General features: G+C 28.6%; 1 protein-coding gene across 6 annotated transcripts in view; it reads left to right on the top strand.

Moving 5' to 3' along the window:
- Positions 1–20,747, top strand: part of exp (expansion) — a 239,648-nt gene that overhangs the window by 141,219 nt on the left and 77,682 nt on the right. For all 6 annotated transcript variants that reach the window (XR_015837370.1, XR_015837371.1, XM_088257972.1 and 3 more), the window contains exon 3: positions 12,505–12,662. Coding sequence is in view for 4 of the 6 variants with exons in the window: in XM_088257972.1 (XP_088114098.1) it covers positions 12,505–12,662 (158 nt within the window). In the remaining 2 variants the exon portion in view is untranslated. The remainder of the gene's footprint in view (positions 1–12,504; positions 12,663–20,747) is intronic.

Genomic DNA, 20,747 nt, shown 5'->3' with positions numbered 1-20,747 from the left:
ATTGAATTTAGAATCATTACAACAATTAAAAAAAATACATACCATAAAAGTATCACTGAAATCATTCAGTGACGAGTCATAAGGCCTGTTTATAACTAAACTTCCATATTGTCATTTCAAAAAAATAATCCTAATGTCAACAATAAGACTACAAAATTAACGGCAATTTCTATTAACCACTTTTGCTTTCTTAAAAGTGAAACAGTTTTCCATTTCTATCAAACACGATTTGCATTATCGTCATTTCTATACTCTTCATATTCGAAGCGCTATAGCGCTGTAAATTGCACGTTTTCCATTTCGATACAGCCTTAACGCTTTACATATTGTGTTTGCGTAGCTGTTCTTTGCGTAGTGTGTTAACGTCAAAACTCAGATTTAGAACATAACACAAGTCGGCGTAAAACCAGTTGGATGAGTTATAATGTACCATCCTCAACGGGACAAATTAATCAACAGCGCGAGAACACTAATCAAAAGGCTTCAAGTTTTTCCATCTGATTTCACGAAAATATAAACAGACAGTTTGTGACTTTTGAAAATCGAAAGCGATAAATTGATTTCAGATAATGTTTATGCTCATCTTCGTTTAGGAACGGTGATTTTAGTACAAGAATACCGCGAAAATTGCTTATGTAATGAGTATACCAAAAACGTTGGCACATAATCAAGTGTCTTTAAAATTACGGTACCAAAATATTTCACTTTTAATATGAATATTTCTCCATTAATAATTTTTTATACTAATTTCACACTCGTGTTTATTGAATTCATATGGCATTAGAATATTTATAGAACCGATAATTACATTACAAAATCACAGCTCGAAAATGAATTTGAATTTTTTTTAATATACTCGTATATAATAAATTAAACAATTGTATTTTTTCAAATCAATTATTTTTACTTCTTTATACTCGGACAATCCTTTTCATTTCAAAATGATCTTTTTGTGTCGCACAAACAGCGTCTGTCCAACACACCGCTAGACTGTGTATAGGTGTGGCAGTGACTTCTCCGCTCCGTCGCTCTCTGGGTCGTAAATCCCGAAAGTTATGAGCTGTAGGTCCGTGTAGTCGATTCGTAGTCCAGTGGGTGTAGCGATGGTCAAGTCCCAGAAGATTCCGAAATCGAAGTAGTAGCGCAGGGTCGGTGAGGATCAAAGTGAAACGCAGAGTTCGGTGTGAGTGGAATGAAAAATATATAGAAAATAAATATATGAAAAATATCAGCATGTTTTGTTTATGTTATTTTATGTTTGGGTTTATGTTATTTTCTTTTAAAATTATCTTATTTAATTTGTTAACATTGATTACTTTATCAATGCACAAACCTAAAAATATTAGCATCGCATAATTTACTATCAAAATAATTCTTAATTAATCCAAAGCTGAACGATATCATAACAACCATATATGAACTGCACATATGTACCATATACGCACATATACGCTCATTATATACCATAAACCATCATTTCCATTTGAAATAATTCAACGGTGTAGTAATAATTGAATTATAAATTGATGAAATTATAAATACGAAGATACGTATAAGTGCATTGTAGATAATTAGTCAATAATCAAAAATATATTATAACAAATGATTTTCATGCACATTGGGTTAGGCGAGCGAGTAAAAGGGAAAGTGCACAAGGCAATGCAACTTGTCTAGTGCAATGTGCACCGTGGTACGGAAGTGACGAGACTTTAGCACTTTTAGCAGATATTTCCTCAATCAAACTGGAATTCGTAGTACGATGCTTTCATCCGAGAATATCTTGATTTTCGTGTCAAACCAGTATCTGGCGTTCTTTGTCTGGAAATAATTTATTGTTGTAGGAAATGATTGATGTGCAGGTATTTATTATGTAAACATTTAAATATCGATAAAGAAATAATGACTTTTATCGAAGTCATTATAATTGTGAACACGATTTTTGTGAAATCAAAAGAAACACTATATCAATCATAATTTTAACAATTAATCAATATTTCAAGATTAAATTACTTTTATTACAAATCATTTTAAACAAAATTAACCATTTTTCTTGTATGTTATTTATCATTTTACTTATACTTAATGATTTTTATTTTTATTTCTTAACAAAATTTTCATTTTAAGTGAAAATAATTCATTTAAAAAATTGAAAGTGAATAGAAAATATAGCACCCTTAAATTACAAGGTTTCCTTTAATTAGTACTGTGAATACGAATTTTATTATTTTATCGTTTTTATTTTTTGTAAATGAATTAAACCAATAAATCATGAATACTTATTTATAAAATAAAGTTAATGTAATGTGAATATAATTTCATTTTCTCAGCATTTATCAGATTTTTTAAAGGAATTTCAGAATAATTTTTTTTTAAATGGAGGCAAGAATAAGATTTTTTCAAAAATCCTTTTTTTTAATTCGGGATAACTTTAGCGCGGGGCCCTGTGCGGAGATGATAAAAAAAATTAAAGCAACAAATAAAAATAATAATCAGCAAAAGAAAAATATAATTTTTATAGGTGTTAAATATTAAAAATGGTTTTGAGATAATGGCCACACTGTATTTAGCCTTTGCCGACAGACAGTTATGGGTGAAGGTAGTTCACCTTCGTGTCCCAACGGTGCTATGCGCATGCGCCGTGGTGTTCTTAATGCTTCGACTATATTATCTAGTACTGCTCCAGTTAAGGGCCGCCACCGACACCGTGTAGTAGAATTAATTGCAAAATTATGAAATAGGCGTTGGATTATTTTTTAAGTACGAGATTTTAAAATAAAATATTTAATAGCGTTTTTAAGAGGTAGAGCACTAAATCAGTATCATTTTAAGAATGTTAAAAATGTTTTATTCACGCCTTACAAAAAGTCGTCATAGTATCTCGTTGTTGATGAATATAAAGTATGAAAAGCCCTAGGATGACCAGAATTCCATCGCATAGAAATGAAAGATGATTAATGAAACACTTGTTTTTATACAATTTGAGTTTATTAATGACTACTAGTTTCGGAAGCTAAACTTCCATCGTCAGGTCTGAATAATAACTAAAATATAAAACTGTTCTCTAAATAAGGAGAGGGGCAATTTATAGGGAGGGGGTTAGTCAAGGGGGCGGAGTTTGAAAATAAATAAAATATATGTTTGAGTTTGAAATGAAAGATAATTTATTTTACGATAAGACATCTATTATATTGGTAAATCATCCGTAGGATGAATAATCCAGTATCTGATCATAAGTAAACCCCCTTATAACCAGGGAGGTATCACGTTATCAGAGGTAACGTTAATAATAATAATAAAACCCTTATCCGCACCCCAATGGTGCATAGGGCACTGCGTCATATAAACGCAGTGTTATCTTGATCGTTTACACATGAAGAAAAGGTGATCAGCCCTCCGCTTCAGGTACCAGTCCAGGGTAATATTGAATAAATATTACAGTGAAAAAATCACTAATATTTATTTAACCCCCTTGGGAATCGAACCCGGGACCTCCAGAACGGTAGCTGAGCGTGCTGACCATTACGGAGGCGGACAAAGGAGGTTTAATATTTTCAAATTGTATTTTAATTTTAAATTACTCGTTTCAGTAATTTCCACTGGTAAGAATGTAAAAATACGATTAAAACATTAACCCCTTATAACATTCCCTCCGATAATGCTGTACCTATCTCAATTTAATAGGGGGGTTTACTGTAATATATTGTTGATAATCAACTGCTCAGCCAAATGCCATGTCGTACAGGCTAGGATGCACAGACTCCCAAATTCTTCGTATAAAAACGTGAAGTGTGTCATTTCAAGTTGAGACACCAACAATTAGTTTTTTTTTAACACTTTGGATATGCTACGAGACGTGAAAAAATGTTTATATGTTAAGGATGATTGAAAGGAAACACCCTTAACATGGTTTGGTTAGATTTATGTCTGAACTGAATACCAACCTATAAAAAACGAATGAATGAATTGGAAGTATTTTTTTCAGAATACTTTACTCATTTTGATGATTTTTGAAAAAAAAAAAAATTCTTTCTTTTACCTCGAAGTTTTCTTGATTGACGGCTATCGTGATTTCTACGGGACCTTCTGCAATACTGAATCTCTGATAGTCTCATTTCATCTCGTTGGTACGCGACCTCTACCTCATTTCGCTAGCTAAATTAGAACTGTAAACTTTTTTCAACTATCTGATAATCAATTAAGACCATCCTCTTGAATAACTATACAACCACAAGGCTAAGATAGTGTACGTTGCCATGAGTAGTGATAAAACAAATTAAAGTTCGTGAATAAGAAGTATTCCGATTTTACATATATAATTAGTATAATATCGTTTACTATGATAATAATGCGGTTAGCCAAGCGAGAAATAGTAAGCAATGCGTAAAACACTAGGGCCAGTTTTCGTTTATTAGTTAAACGTTATCAATTAGTTTACCTTAAAAAAAATAGTAGATATCATATTTAAAAATATATATTCCTCCCTCTTTTCGGAGAAAAATAATGGTTATTTATAATAGGAAGGTAACCAGCCAAGACAGTTATAGTAAACTCGTTTATTTGTTATATATCGAGGACTGTATCCTCCCTGCTGTGGATATTTTATGACTTTTCAATGCGTTACTATACAATCGATGTTAAATGCTTATGGAGTTGGAAATAGAGTTCACTTATCCAGCTGTAACATTTTCGAAGCACAAAATTACCGAGACAGTCGGAACAATTATCGGTACATATCATTGTATGCTGCTCTTTTTTTATTTAAATTATTACTTGAGTCGAAAAATTTAACGCCAATTCGAAAAATGTAAATAAAAATTTATTTAAACGAATGCAATAGGTGTGTCAACCTTTTTTAATGCCTTGATGAATTTATTAAAGCAAAATTACATATTTTTTAATTATAATTCAATTTCATAAATAGTAGATAAAATTTTGAATAAGCTAAATTGAACTGATTTAAAAGTAAAACAATTGAAAATAACATTGGAACATTGAATTTAAAACAAATATATTTAAAAAAATATAGTTCAAAATACATTAAATAATAATAAAAAAGGTAAATCACTCATTTCAAAAATGTTCGCAGTAAAACAAATATATTAAAAGCTGTTTAATTTCTAAAAAAATCTAAATACATTTTGTTTTAAATAAAAAAATCTAATTAAGATTCATCGATACAAAATGAAAAACTAACCCGTAGAGTAGGTGTCCATAGTATAAATTGAAGACATAACCAATTCCATTAACTATAATGTTGCTAGGAACAGATTTCTAGTAGATTTCTCGTATCTTGATCGCGTGCCACGCTACGAGCTACAACCGATACCGCAACTTCTAGGGGTACCAATTTATCAGACTTCTATAAGTAAGTCACTTTGACTAATAATTTAATATTATTTATTGTTTAGTACTGAGTTCAGTACTTGTGTTTAGAATACAGAACCACGACCTCGAAATATAATAATGTGGCGATATAAATCAATATTATGAAATATTTTATATAAATCTGTCAAAGCGAATTCGTGTTCCAGCGCTAATTATTTTTAAAAAGTTCTAATTATTTTAATTATTTTTGTAAATAGTTTTCACAATTTACAGGTCAAGGTACATCCTGACTCTTTTAGCTGTTGGTCATATTTTTACCTACTACACGGAAAAAAGTGGCACTGCGGTTTTTCTTTTAATACTTTTCAAAATAATATTATCCTCAGTTTAAGTAGAAAAAATGGTTTTGTAAGTGAAATCCTATGAGTTTTTGTTTTAAATAAATACTTAATATATTAATTATTTACTGCTTTATTTTAATGTATTAAAAGTGCGTTTGATGGCTATACGACCCTAACGGACTCGAGACAGATGAACCAAATGCAAAAAAATTGACCAAGTAATCTGACGCTGTATCTAAAAGGAAAGTCGATTTTGGGTTTTTATTGTTTTGTCCAAGAAAAAGCAATGTTTTAATTTAATACGACGGAGAAACGCTATTGAGGTAGTATTTTATAAAAATAAAGCTTTGTAAATTATCATAAAATATTTTTATTATTACTTTCATGTCGATATTTAGGAGTATTTCATTTTTCATCGAAATTGTCAATTATATATTTATACTTTGGTGATTTTACTGAATAAAATGATAATGAACTAATAATAATATGAACACAATACGATATTCATCGATAATAATATCTAATAAATCAATATTCTAATTAATTCACAATAAAATTTGTTGAATAAATATTTTCCATGACATATTTCTTCTGTTTTTATTTATGGCATTCGTAGAATAATAACTGCATTTTAATATAAGATAACGTAATCTTAACTTTAAAAACAACAATGCAGGTGGGTATCTAGTACTTTATCTACTAAGTATAGCTTAACTGCGTCGAGTTTCTACACGCAACGTGATTTCTTACTTTTTAATATGTAGCATGTTTTAAAAAATTCGTACGATTTGTTGCAATTTCTAAAATTGTTTATTTTTGTTTATTTTTGCAATAATACTTATGCCATATATTTACATATTTGTTAGTCATTAAAATAATTACTTATAAAACTCAAAGTAAGAAATATACTGATTTTAATTCCAATAATAAGTGCTCATTGTTAAAGACAGAAATAAATATCTAAAAAAATAAATAAATTGTTAGTGGAATAGTGTGTATATTATGCATAACAAAAGTAAAAATTAAATAAAGTTAATTTGGGGAAAACATAATTTTATAAGTAAGTACAATAATGTAATGAAAATATTATATGTGAAAAAAACAATGATTTAAAAAAGAAAAATGAAATATATGTGGATTTCAACATCGAACATTAAAAATTTAATAAAATCTCGGCTGAATGTGAACTTAAATAATCGTAAGTAAATGATACTCGATAGTAATTACGGGTATGCAAAATAAAATTAATTATTTAAGATTATATCATATAAATAAATCAATGTCATCCTTTTAAGAGTAACAACCATATGAGGACTGGATCCTAATTTATTGTGTTTTAGAAATTATATCGTCTATATAAGTACACACCCAATATTTCAGATCAAATTAAGTATCGACGATGATCTTGTTTTGATTGAAAATAATTAAACATTCAATCAAGAGTGAGTGGGAACAAAATTGGTTTGACTTAGATTGAGACAATAAATAATTTACTAAGAAATAATTTTAAAAAATAATAAAAAAAACAATGCGTGGATAAGACACAAACCCAAAACTGCGAAATGTAATCTATTGGTAAATCATAAACCAAACGTAAAATAATTAGAATTTATGATCTTACTGTTACATATTAAAATTCTTAATTTGGGATACCTTTATATCCAAAATATAAACGTTATATTTCGGTTCAACTTACTAGTTGATTGTTTTATAATGTACCAAAATAAGTTGACATAAACATTCCTATGTATAAGTAGTATTTGTTTGTGTATTAAATCGTTTTTTCTTTTTTTATTTATTTTTTATAAATTTTTTTTTAAAGAGAAATATTTGTGTTTTTTTACACAAATATTTCCATTTTATGCATAATGTGAGCCTAAGCGGCTCATTATTAGAAATAGGTATCAAATTGTGGTAAAGTGGGTTCGAACTGAGAAACTCTGACTTAAGAGTCCACGACACTAACCACGGGACCACAACCAGTCATTTTTATTTTGTTTTTTGCTAACCCATATTTTGCTTATTGGGAATGTTTTTTTTCGTATTTGGGAATTGAATTCTAGATTAAAAGTAGTGATAGTATTATCAATTTTGACAATTGTCCACTTTTTATATATCGAACATTTTTACTACAATTTTGATTTCGGGTAATATTTTCAATACGTTAGAGGTTAGTGCGTATTTTTATAACATTATTGCAAAGTAACGATATTTTGGTTGGATATTTGGTGGATAAGTTTTTCCCGGATTTGAAGTGTGTTTGTCTATAATATAATAGGTAGGCATTCAGCGTAGTATTTTTCACGCCAATAGAGAATGGTTAATTCAAATGACTTGTGTTGCAAGTCAGATTTTCTTTCACACAACAAATTGACAAGACCTTGGCCAGCTTATACAAATTCACAGACACGTATTACATACTTACATAAATATATGAGCATTCATTTTTTTTTAAAAAATGTATGGTACCTAGTTATGAAGAATGAGGTTCTTCAGTGATATCTCAAGAGAGACTGCGTAATTATTAGTTAAACTTTTTATAAAAAGGGAATACTAAGTCTAGGCATTTACAGGGCTATCGACTTGTTCTGGGCTGATTATCACTTTGTAAGTAAGCTCTTTATAAACTATGTAATAACCACATTACTTCAATTTCCTATAAATCTTTAAAAGGTTTTTTTTTAATATCCCTGCAAGGTGTTACCATGGATTACCATAGCATACTATTGTTACAATATTCTTCTTTACGTGCTATGTCGGGTCTCCCTGACCTTAACTATCACTTGTGAGATGTGTCCCTACTTTGGGTAGTCCAAAACAGCTCATTCATGCTGTTTTCCTGTCCACACGTGTATATTCAAGAGATTTGCATTCTTTAAACACTTTTTTGACGCTCGATCTTACCCTTGATGATTGTTACAATAATAAATATAAAAACGTTTTACTGATCTTATGAAATCATTTATTTTTTATTATTAGTTTGCATAATTTTTATTGCACACGATTGATAATGCAATATAATTGTTACAATATTAGTAGGTATATACTTTCATTTTCAATTTTTGTTAAATCATATCGACATGCGTTTTTAATGCTTTCTTAAATAAATGTCGAAATTTCTCCTAACCGCCGGTATTTCTATTCGCGTTAATTCGATCGTAACATCCGTAATTACCCAGCGTAGTGCCCAATACTATTTTCGATTAAAAATGACGGGTGCAAAGAGTGCTAAGTACCGAAGGTAACAAGTACAGTAGTTAGCGCCTACCAACACACTTTCGTGAAAGTACTCAATCGAATCGGTTATAATTAAAGAACCTACAGACAACCGCGCAGATCAGAAGTGAAGAGAAAGTTATTTGATTTTGAATTTGGACACACTTATCAAAGTGTTTACTTTTTTGTGAATTATTCTTCACGAGACCCCAAATCGACTGACAGCGCATGTGTAATAACCAAATCTCTTGAATCTCATTAGCAACGCAACGTTTTGTGCGTAGCGAACGAAAAAAATGAGCACAATGAAACACGTATTTATACCTAGTAATATAACGTTGAGTATTTTTTCGTAAAAACATAAACTAACGATTTTTTTTTATTTAAAATTGGGAAAAAAAAATACAATAGTACTACATGCAATCAAAAATTATTAGATCATATAAATTAAGTTATGTGCATCGAAAACTTTTTGATTAAAAAAAATCCCCTAATGCTGAAATGAAATCCTCATTTTCCTAACCCATATTCATTTGACACTTTTTTTTTCAAAATATATTCTAATAAATATTATTAAAATTTTGCTTGTCTCAATACATGACTTAAAATTTAGTCTTTTTTAAAGATAATAATAAAATATGAGAACTTTGCTTGTTTACTTGAAACGAATAATTTTTTAAAATAATACCATTGTATTATTCTTACGTGCAGAAAACCATCTACAATAGATATTATGAGTATTTTTAGGCTCATTGTCCCCTAAAACATGTTGTAGGTGGTCCCTTTTTCTTTAAAAAAAATATATGACTGACCTTAAATTTTCTTCTTTCTGTTTTTATATTTTTCAAAATTTCCTCCTAAAACACCCCTTACTCTTAATCACCTTAAGTATCTTCAGTCGCCCTCTGGTTGATATTACCGCCTACTTTAGAATCACTGCTCTCTAATAAAAATATTCATATCATATTTATCATAAAACATATCAATATCCACAGCCTGCGTAAATATATATGTAAATTACTAAATCATGTTAATATGCAGTAAGTACTATACTGCCTTTCATGTGTTTATTCACACCTGAATTACGGCGCTTATCTTAGTATACCTAAGTCCATTTAAGTATAGTCGGGAAGTCAGTGATCTGGATTTTAAAATTTCGTCTTTATTTTACTAATCTTTTTTCTCTTAATTAATTCCTGATAATGTAGATTAGATACGAAGTATAGTAACATTTTAAAAAAAAGTAGGTGCCTTAACTGATACTTTGTTACAAATTGTATTCGTATCTAGGTATACATATTTTTTTAATGTACATGTGTGTACCAAAGTACTTTAAGATATAGTACGTAAGTACTTGACTATTTATTGGTATGAATAAACGTGTTTTAATTCGGCCTTGGATAAACAATTTGAACCTTAATATAATCTAAATCGCTTTTTCGGTAGGTGAATATATTCATAAAAATAGACTTTCATACGCATGAATATTCAAGGATATCATTTACATTTTATTATTCCCTTACAATGTTCGCACCTAATTCATTATACCTTTTTTTATTTGGTTCTCGATATTGTAACATATTTCACAATTTATTTCCACACAAAAATTTAATGAATGACATATATTATTAATAAAAAAAATGATTTGAATGTGAACATTTAAATATCGGAAATATATGCTCGCATATACATTCGATATACATATCTACTCAAGAAATCGATATTCTACACCTCTATTGTTATTTAAATTGTGTACAGTAAAATATATTTGGCAGAAATCAATTAGATAATTATATATCTATGTTTAAAAAAATTAATTTAAAAACTAATTCTATGAGTATAATAACTTGTGACATATAATCGACAAATAATTCGTTGACAGCCAAACATTCATACGCATCTTATTTTCATGAATGTCTTAAATATTATTAAAAAAAATAATTGAAAATTACAATTTTTGAACTTTGTTTAAAAATATATATCATTTTTTTGTTTACGGATGTACCATATTAATAAATATACAACAAATAGGTTTTAAGAACAGTGTCCTTCGATGGTTGCTTCTTGTTGGTAGGGACAAGGTGGAAAGAGAATAAATTAAAGTCCAGGTGTAATTATTTTATTGTAAAACCTTTCTACTGTAAATTGTTATTATATCTCTTGTATGTAATGTATAAAATCTTGTAATTAAAAAAATATAAAACATGTAAGTATTTCGGCTCAACACAGGCTTTGCTTAAAGAGCCGTAATACATATAATTTAAAAAAAAAATAAAAAGTTTTTACAATAGCAAATTATAAAATACATTTTTATTTTTAAAAAATACATTTTTTTAACCTAAAGGTTAAAAAATAAAAGAATAAAAGGATACGGTAATTATTAAATATCGACTTGCACAATTTTAAATTACGATTGAATAGAACATTAAAACTCTTAATTACGAATGTGTAAGAATTCCAATTAAGTTCATATTAATGTTTCATATTGTCTTTGTCCTCGATCGAAAACTATTAAAGTAACCAACAATAAATAGATATTAATTAATTCCCATTGAACTTAATTCGACGTCACGATTTGCTCCAAATTGCTTCGTTTCGTTCTAAATCAATATAAAATTAGTCACAATAGAATTGAACACCATTAAAAAGAAGGTTGAATGGATGCCTCTCCTACTTAATTTTGACTGTGATTGAATTGATGCCGAGTATGTACTGCATTTTAAAAGATCTTTATTTCAAATAAATAATCATACGTACGAATGAGAATGGTGTAAGAAATGTATGTAATTAAATTGTTTTAACAGAAATTTAATTTCCGGTGAGTTTGAGTGGCATCATAGATATAAACATATTTTCATTCATGTCAAGTTTCACGTGGATGAGTAGCCTAGATACATTAATTATCTTCCATGTATATTTTTTTAAATTTTAACCGATTCTAATCGAGATAATGTGACCGTGGATTATTCTTAATACGTTGAGAGAACTATGGGTTGTATGTATGTATATTTAATAAGTAAGATATTGTGAGAAAGTAACTATGAAAATGATTTTTTATTACCATAAATAAACGCGTTTCATACAGTTTAAACGTTTACAAGTTAAAGTAGTATTATTTTATAAATATTTAAAACATATTTTTCATAATAATACTATGTAAATATGATACAAAAATAATCAATTTTCTTTTCACAGTAATGAAAGTGTAAGTATGAAGTCCTAAAGTTCAGGATTGAAATTCTTAATAGTAGGATAAAACCAGAATCATAGCAAAAATTGTGTACCTATGAATACATATTAATGTACCAAAAATGTTCCACAATTCCTTTGTTTACATTGATTGACAGCTTTATTATTACAGTCGAATCAATATGTACTTTTTATTAACCAAAAAATATTTATTAGAGTACGTACCTAGGTACCTGATAATGCAATTACATGATCCCACATAATGCAGATAGATTTTCAATGACTATTATTAAGCAACATTAAAATGAAATACACACCGGTAATAGGACTTCAATTGATATGAAGAATCGCATGATCGTGATTTTTTAACCATGTGTAGGTATCTCGCCTCGACCAATGTCCTTGTACTAATTTAATTCTTTGATTGTTTCAGGAGCACATACAAGAGGTCTTAGACAAATGGACCCAGATAGATGATGAAATCTGGGCCAAAGTGATCGTGCTGGAAAGGAACCGCAGGGTGGCTAAAGCCTACGCCAGAGCTCCTGTACTTACCATCAATGGCTCTGACGATGGATTTGATGGCATGAGGTTTGTGATCTTCTCAATTATCTAAACTCAAAAGATGTTTTATTCATCCAAATGTACAATATACGAGTATATAGAAAGTGTTTTTTTTTTAATATCGCATTCACATATTCTAAAATCCTTTTCTATAGGGGTCCAAAACAATTAATTTAATCATAACAAAAATATTATTTAAACTTTTATCTGTTGTGCCACGCGTCTTGGTAATTCTTGCATTTTTTCGTACGTCGCATTAGTTTGATACTTTTTAAAAGCAAAACGTATTTTTTCGTCTAATGTTGATAATAAATCGTTGTAAAGTAAAGAAATGACAATTTAAAAAAAATCATGTTTAACTGAGGTTTGTAAAACGAATAAAATCAAAAGAAAAGCTCTGACAGTGATTCTTTACTCTGTATTTCTGCTTATTGTCGGTGAAAATTTCATTGAACGCAACGAATTTGAATACGTTTGTACGGCTTTTTGACTCGCGGGTACCGGTCAATAATTTGATGCTTTATTTATTTTCCAAATTTAGTTTTAAAACCATCAATGATATGTTTTTTTTCAGTCTTATGTATAAAATTCCCATAAGCACGTTTCCAAAATATAATTTCCATAAAAAATACCCAAATAAAATTGAAATTTTTAATATGTGGATTATGAGCAAAATGTAGTTTCGCTCCACCTTTTGTAGAATTTTAATTGGATGAAATTGGAACGAAAAATCTATTTTTCTTGTCCAAATGTTATTTTAAATATACCAGATCAAATAGCATAAAGATTTCTACAATGTTTAAAAATCTAAAAAATACATTTATATAATATTTGTAGAAATAAGGCTAAATTTAAAATAAAAACGAAACCTTTTACGTAATTGAATTATGAGCAAAACGTAGTCCCGCTACACCTTTTGTGGAATTTTAATTGGACGTAATTTGAAGTAAAAAAATCTTTGTTTCTTGTCAAAATTTTATTTTTAATGTACCAGATCAATAGTATAAAGGTTTCTTCAAAGTTTAAAAATCCAAAAACACATTTATAAAATATTTGTAGAAATAATACTTAATAAAAATAAAAATAAAACCTTTGACGTAATTGAATTATGAGCAAAACGTAGTCTCGCTACACCTATTAGTAGAATTTTAATTTGACTAATAATACACCATAAATAATTACTTTTGGTACGTGCTTCCTCGCCAAGAACAGTGCAATTATTTAGTACCTATATACATTCCTAGTATAAGCATGTGTAACAATGGCACACATTATGGCGCATTATAACATAGCTGGCGTTATGAAACATTCGGTAAATATATGTAACTATGCGTAATGTGCAGATTACGAAATAACAGATCAAACGTATCACGACTTACGTGTCCAAGTTCCCTATCACGGGCTGATCTACTTACAGCCTTTTAGTCTCCAGGCGCAGCCGTGACTCCTAAATCAAGCGAAGCCTTCCACTTCCTACGTGAATTCTAAATAATAAAATATCACCCGTTTTATTACAATTTACTTAATGTTAGGCAAGGTAAGGCATTCATTCATCAAAAATATGGAGGAAAGCCAGTGAAACTCGATTAAAAAATCGTATGAACATAATGCTATGATGTTTTATGATTTTATGTATCAAAACCTATAATACGATACTTTGATTCCAGTTTTTTTTATGAATACGAACCAGATAAATTGGAATAAAAAATTTATTGAATATTAACAAAACTTTTTTCCTGAACTTCCTTGTTGATATTTTTATATTTTTAATATTTTTAGTTTAGATACTGTGTCTGCAGCTAATCATGTATAGGGCACTGCATTGTATTGAAGTAGTGTTATTTTGATCGTTAATTGCATGAAAGCAACTTGAGCAATCCTACCCTATTTAGTAATAGAATCATACGATTGTGTTTCTTTGAAAACTTTTATGTTCAATGTGAATATAACATATGTGCGCATTCTCATTAATGTATTTTTTTTTCAAATATCATAAATACGACGTCTTATTATCTATATTTACTAAAACGACCAATTTTTAAATCCAAAAATGCTTGCAAAATATCTCCTTATAATATAATATACGCTCTCTTTAACACCATTGCGATAAAGATTTGATTTGAAGTAGGAAAACAAACAAAAATGGCTTATTTATAAAGATTTTTTGCGTAATTACTAACGTGCAGTATCGTAAAGACCACAAAAAATATAACCGATATGTCTTGTAATTCTATATTTACATTGATGCTTGCCAGCTACCTGAGCGAACGCAAACAACATAACTTACACGTATGACGATTGTCGAAATCGGTTGTGATTACTTCTAGGTTCTATTTCCGCATGCTATCTCTAGTACAGGAAGTCACGTAACTTTTTTTTATACCGCGACAGAGTTTTTTTCCGGTCAGCGTGTAATCAATGTGCGCTGTGTACTGACATTACTCTAATTATAAAATTTACAAATACACCTACACATGTGTCATTTCCTAAATGATTTCTTTCTTTTAGTGAATAAAATGAGCCGTCGAAAATATCTAATTGAGAATTTTCTTCATCTTATTTCGATGCCCTGTCAGTATTTAGACGTTGGCTTCTACAATATCCTTGTACTGGTCACTGTTTAGATATATGGAACAGATTCATCAATCCAAGACAATTTTCAATTCCTGATATTACGAAGCCATGAAATTCTTCTTTGTCTTTCTCTAGGCAATACTTTAGATTTCGCATTATGCATTCACTGTAAGTACTAAGATTTTTTGTGGATGATACAAGTTCCCTATCTTTGCATCCGTTTTAGGACAGCTTCTTTCAATATAAATGATAAATGTCATATAATACAACATTTTAAATGTTTATGTCTAAATTTTTAACTATCCAAATTAATGTATGAAATAATTAGAATAAATGTATTTTTATATCTGAGAGTCATGGGGGCATCAATGTTTTTCTCTAATTTAATATTTTTTATTGTGAAATTTTGATTTAAATTCTAATTTTAGTATAGAAATATAAAATTAACTTTCTATCATTTCTTTAAATTTTTGAACTTCCTAGGTATTTTCTCTAACATACAATGCCCGTGTCGTTAAGGTAGTGTGGTATAAAGTACCTTGAAGGGTTGCACGCTTTCCACCTCAGTATCAGCAATCATTGACACGAATTCATTATGGTAATATGGGAGAGGTGTTGTAACACTACTCATCATCTATGCACGATTCTCTAACTCCATTTAAACTAAGACTTAGTACGTGGCATGTAGCTACAGGGAAATACTTGTGTTAGTCCAAGACCTCCATCGATTAGAATTAGGTACTTAGATGCTTAGAAGTCAAGAATAGCCAACGTAACGTAGTTGGGTAGAATTTGACTCCCCAACTGCTTTCGATTCCCACCATTTACAAAATAAATCCAAGAAATATTTATTTTAGTCCTAAACCTATAAATATTTTGTTCATTAGTAAGTTTTTGTGATGTGCTTCTGATTTATTTTTCATCTACGTACTTTCTTTCTTTTTTGGTAATTTTAAATGGATTGTTATAATTTATAAATGCTCAATATGTATTTCGTAAAAAAACATAAAATGATTTAGGCTCATTTTATACTATTCGTTGGAGATATGAGTATATGTTATACAAATATGTGAATAAAGTGAGAAAAAGAAAACATGATAATATTTATAATTTTTTGTTGTGAGGTTGTGTAGCCTTGATAAAAAAATATCGAGACCTCCCAAAAAACACACAATTAATTGGTTAACCCGAAGTTACTACGATCATTTAATTTTAATTAAAGGTTTCAACATATAACTCATTTCTGTTTGAATTCATACTTGTGTAACTAATTTGTAATCGCTCGCGTACTAATTTTGATCATCTTCATGCACGGGGTGACGCTGTTGTCTAGCACATCCTGTTTCAAATTAATTTGATTTATGAAGGTATCATTTCTGCGAGACCTTTTCCTGACCTCTGGCTTTAATTGACGTGTTCAACAATACCGAATTACCGCTTGACAAGATGATCAATACCCAGTGATATTTATTAATAATTATAATGATACCGAAGTGATGAGCTAATTGCGTATTATTACTTAACATATTGCTAAAGGCGTCTTACGTGAGGTATGTTAATTGAACGTTTTAATTTACATTATTCTCATCTCCGTGGTCACTTATCGTGATAAGAGCAATACCCCCTTGTGACTTATTGTTTTGCAGCATCACGTCTGATTACCAAATCACATTATAAGTCCTAAAGGCATAAATGTACGTAAGCTTTTAAGAGTGCCTTTTTTATGTTGGAATTCAAAATGACGTGACCGTCAAAACACTTTTTTTGAGTAAACAAAACATTACGCATGACTACATATCTCAAATATTTTTTTCACGTATTAGTATATATTCTATTATTAAACCATACTAAGCAACTGGCAACGAACAACCTGATGTCAATCTGAGAATGTTTTTTTTTTTAATTAGAATTTAAAACGATATTATAAATCAAAAAATAAATGTACCAACCGCTTATTAATACAAAATTCATTAGCATTTGAAAACAAATTAATAAAGTTTTCATACTCCGTATATAAACAATAGTGTATTTTCATTCCGATACCATAAATTTAAGGGCCTTTGAAAATAACCAAAATATTTGACAAAAGGTTACACAATTTTATGTTAAGATAAGTTTTCATGAAGACAAATAGAATCATAAATCTCAAATATATTTTCTTCCAGTGTAATTTTGTGTAGAAGCGACCCCTATTTTTATTTTTAGTTTTATTTATATATTTAACTTCTTGAACACATGTATATATACATTAGCGGGTTTATTGCTAAGAAGCAATATCTGAGCTATTGATAACGATTTACTTGCAAAATCAGGTCTGAATTCCTTCAACGAACCTTTAACAAAAATTGCTTCATAATTGATATAAATATTTTGACTTGAATTACTCTTTAATAACCATCCAATGATGTGTATCATCGATATGATGCAAGGCTGTAGATAGCATAATGATCGATCATTCTCATTCAGCTTATTTTCCGCACTGATCTGCGCGACCTTAAACTGAAGAGTGAGAGAAATAAGAAAATAATGGTGATTCATGAATTATATCTAATTTTTAAATCGCTAAAGCGGTTCAACTATTTCAGCAATTTATTGAAGGTCGAATCAGAAAATTTCGAGTTTTCTGGCTACCCAAAACGAATCAGAAATTACAATTTTAACGATTCTCAATTCAGAGTGACATCAAAATGTCCGGATCCAGGTCGTGAGAAGATATTGACCATGACTCGCTTGATACACTACTATAACGTACATAAGTTGATCAAATTTATACCCATCTTGAATGCCCGGTTTGGGCAACAGGTTGAGAAATTTTGTGATTTTGGACCGGTGTACCAACAATGACGGATGCTTTGGTATTCCCACGAGCGAAAAATGGATCTTGCATCAAGCTTTTCATTAAAAACTGCGACATTTTTACATCGATTTCATAACTTATCGTTATCAACCATGTCTCGGTTGGTCCTTCCGACATTCACGAGATCTTAGTAACATTTATCCAAATGTTAACGTCTCAATTAAAAATTTAATCAGCAAAGATCATTAAAATTTAACAAATTTTAAGGTTATTCTAGTAAAATCTTTTACATGACCTAAAATATAAATCATTTGAGGCTGTTTGTATACTATTCAACAAATAATTCACTTGCAAGGTGTAGCCAAAACCAGTTTGTGAACAAGACATTATGAAGCGTAGACGTAGCATGTACAAAGTGCTATACAAAGCTAATTAGCATAAGAGTGATTCCGGAACTGCACCAAAGGTCAAAATGCCATCACAATGATATTTTTTTAAATAAATTTAAATATATATTTTTATACATATATATATATATATATATATATATATATATATATATATATATATATATATATATATATATATATATATATATATATATATATATATATATATATATATATATATATATATATATATATATATATATATATATATATATATATATATATATATATATATATATATATATATATATATATATATATTTATTTATATATACATACATATATATATATATATATATATATATATATATATATATATATATATATATATATATATATATATATATATATATATATATATATATATATATATATATATATATATATATATATATATATATATATATATATATATATATATATATATATATATATATATATATATATATATATATATATATATATATATATATATATATATATATATATATATATATATATATATATATATATATATATATATATATATATATATATATATATATATATATATGTATATATATATATATAACGTGGTAATATTTTCCTTTTGAAAATTAAGTGTAAATAATATGTAAAGTGGGTGTATAATAATAAAATAAACAATGTGTTGCTTTGTAATTAAAGTTTATTCTTAATTTATCTTTATAATAATTTTTATATCTATCTATCTATCTATTTATCTGATTCTGACAGTTAATAATATTATCGGAAGTCTTTTGTTTTATTCTGAGCGACGCATGCGGCATCTGGTGGTAGAACTGTTTTATGTAGGTACTTTTTGTAAGTACTTAATAAAATGTATAGGTAGGTACCTAGTTATTTTATTACATCTCCCCCCTTGGGGAAGAAAATTCATAGTAAAATTTTCACTCGTCCTCCGGATCATCTCCTTGAAGTGAAGGGACTGGTATAAGTTTAGTGATATGATAAAGGTTTGATTTTATTTTTTTGTGACCTGTATCAATTCTGTATATTGAGTTAGAAATTTTTTCAATAATTTTATAAGGTCCAATTTTTAGTTCATCCAATTTTTTTCTGTTTAGCTTGTTTCCATTTTCCACATACACCATGTCTCCTACGTTGAATTCGCAGCCTATTCTATTTTTGTCAAATAATGTTTTATTGTAATTATGTGATTTTATTGTATTTTCAAGCGCTATTTGCCTGTCTCTAATCCAGTCATTATTAGATTTTCCTTGTTTTAATTCGTTTTTTTGATCGGTTTCGTTTAACTTAGCTTCTATAACTGAATTGTTTACATGTCTGATAGTATTTTTATTATTAAACTTATCATCCTCCTTTGTTCTAAACCAGCACGTTACTTCAGGGTGATATCGAGTTCCCTTATTTAATTTTTCACAAATCTTACATGGACTTTTATCTTTAATTTTACCACTAGTTCTTAGATTTCCATATCTTCTTTGATCCGAAAACCTTTTTTTATTTACAATGTTTTCGTGTTTTTTTACTTCATTGAATAAATCGACTGTATCTTCTAATTTTTCTCTATCAATCTTATTAATTATAAATTCTGGTAAACCAGCCACAATAAGATCTACTAAGGTACCCATGTCGATCGTTCTTCTCATCTCCAACAAAAGTTTTTCCTTCCTTATGGCATAGTCTAACAAGGAACCGTCGTTATATTTAAAAGATAATGGAAACATTACATGGTTCCATCCCTTGTTTGTAAATGTTTTACAAAAGTTGTTTTTCCATACTATCCATTCTGAGTTCATGGAAAATTTTATCATCATCGAACTGTACCAATCTTCACAACTTTTATCCATAAACAATCTTAATATTTCAATTTTTTTCTCATCCGTTGTCACCTCAAAACGTGTACATTCTTTTTCAAAAATATCCATCCACTGGTTTGCATTAGGATTTTTGCTTGTAAATTTTTCAATGATGAACTTTTCTGAAATATCTTTTAAATTTTGATGTTTGCTTACCTGAGCATTTTGTATTAATTTTTCTAGTAAGTTTTCTAATGTTTGAGGAGCAGTATCCATTTTATTTTTATTTTGTTTCTTCATTTTTGATTAACAAAATTGTCGTTTTATAACGTGGTAATATTTTCCTTTTGAAAATTAAGTGTAAATAATATGTAAAGTGGGTGTATAATAATAAAATAAACAATGTGTTGCTTTGTAATTAAAGTTTATTCTTAATTTATCTTTATAATAATTTTTATATCTATCTATCTATCTATTTATCTGATTCTGACAGTTAATAATATTATCGGAA

This window comes from Brachycentrus maculatus, unplaced genomic scaffold, assembly GCF_059751285.1.
Source record: "Brachycentrus maculatus isolate JH-2025_06_01 unplaced genomic scaffold, ASM5975128v1 h1tg000089l, whole genome shotgun sequence".
Classification (NCBI taxonomy): domain Eukaryota; kingdom Metazoa; phylum Arthropoda; class Insecta; order Trichoptera; family Brachycentridae; genus Brachycentrus; species Brachycentrus maculatus.
This window is presented reverse-complemented; position numbering and strand designations above follow the sequence as displayed.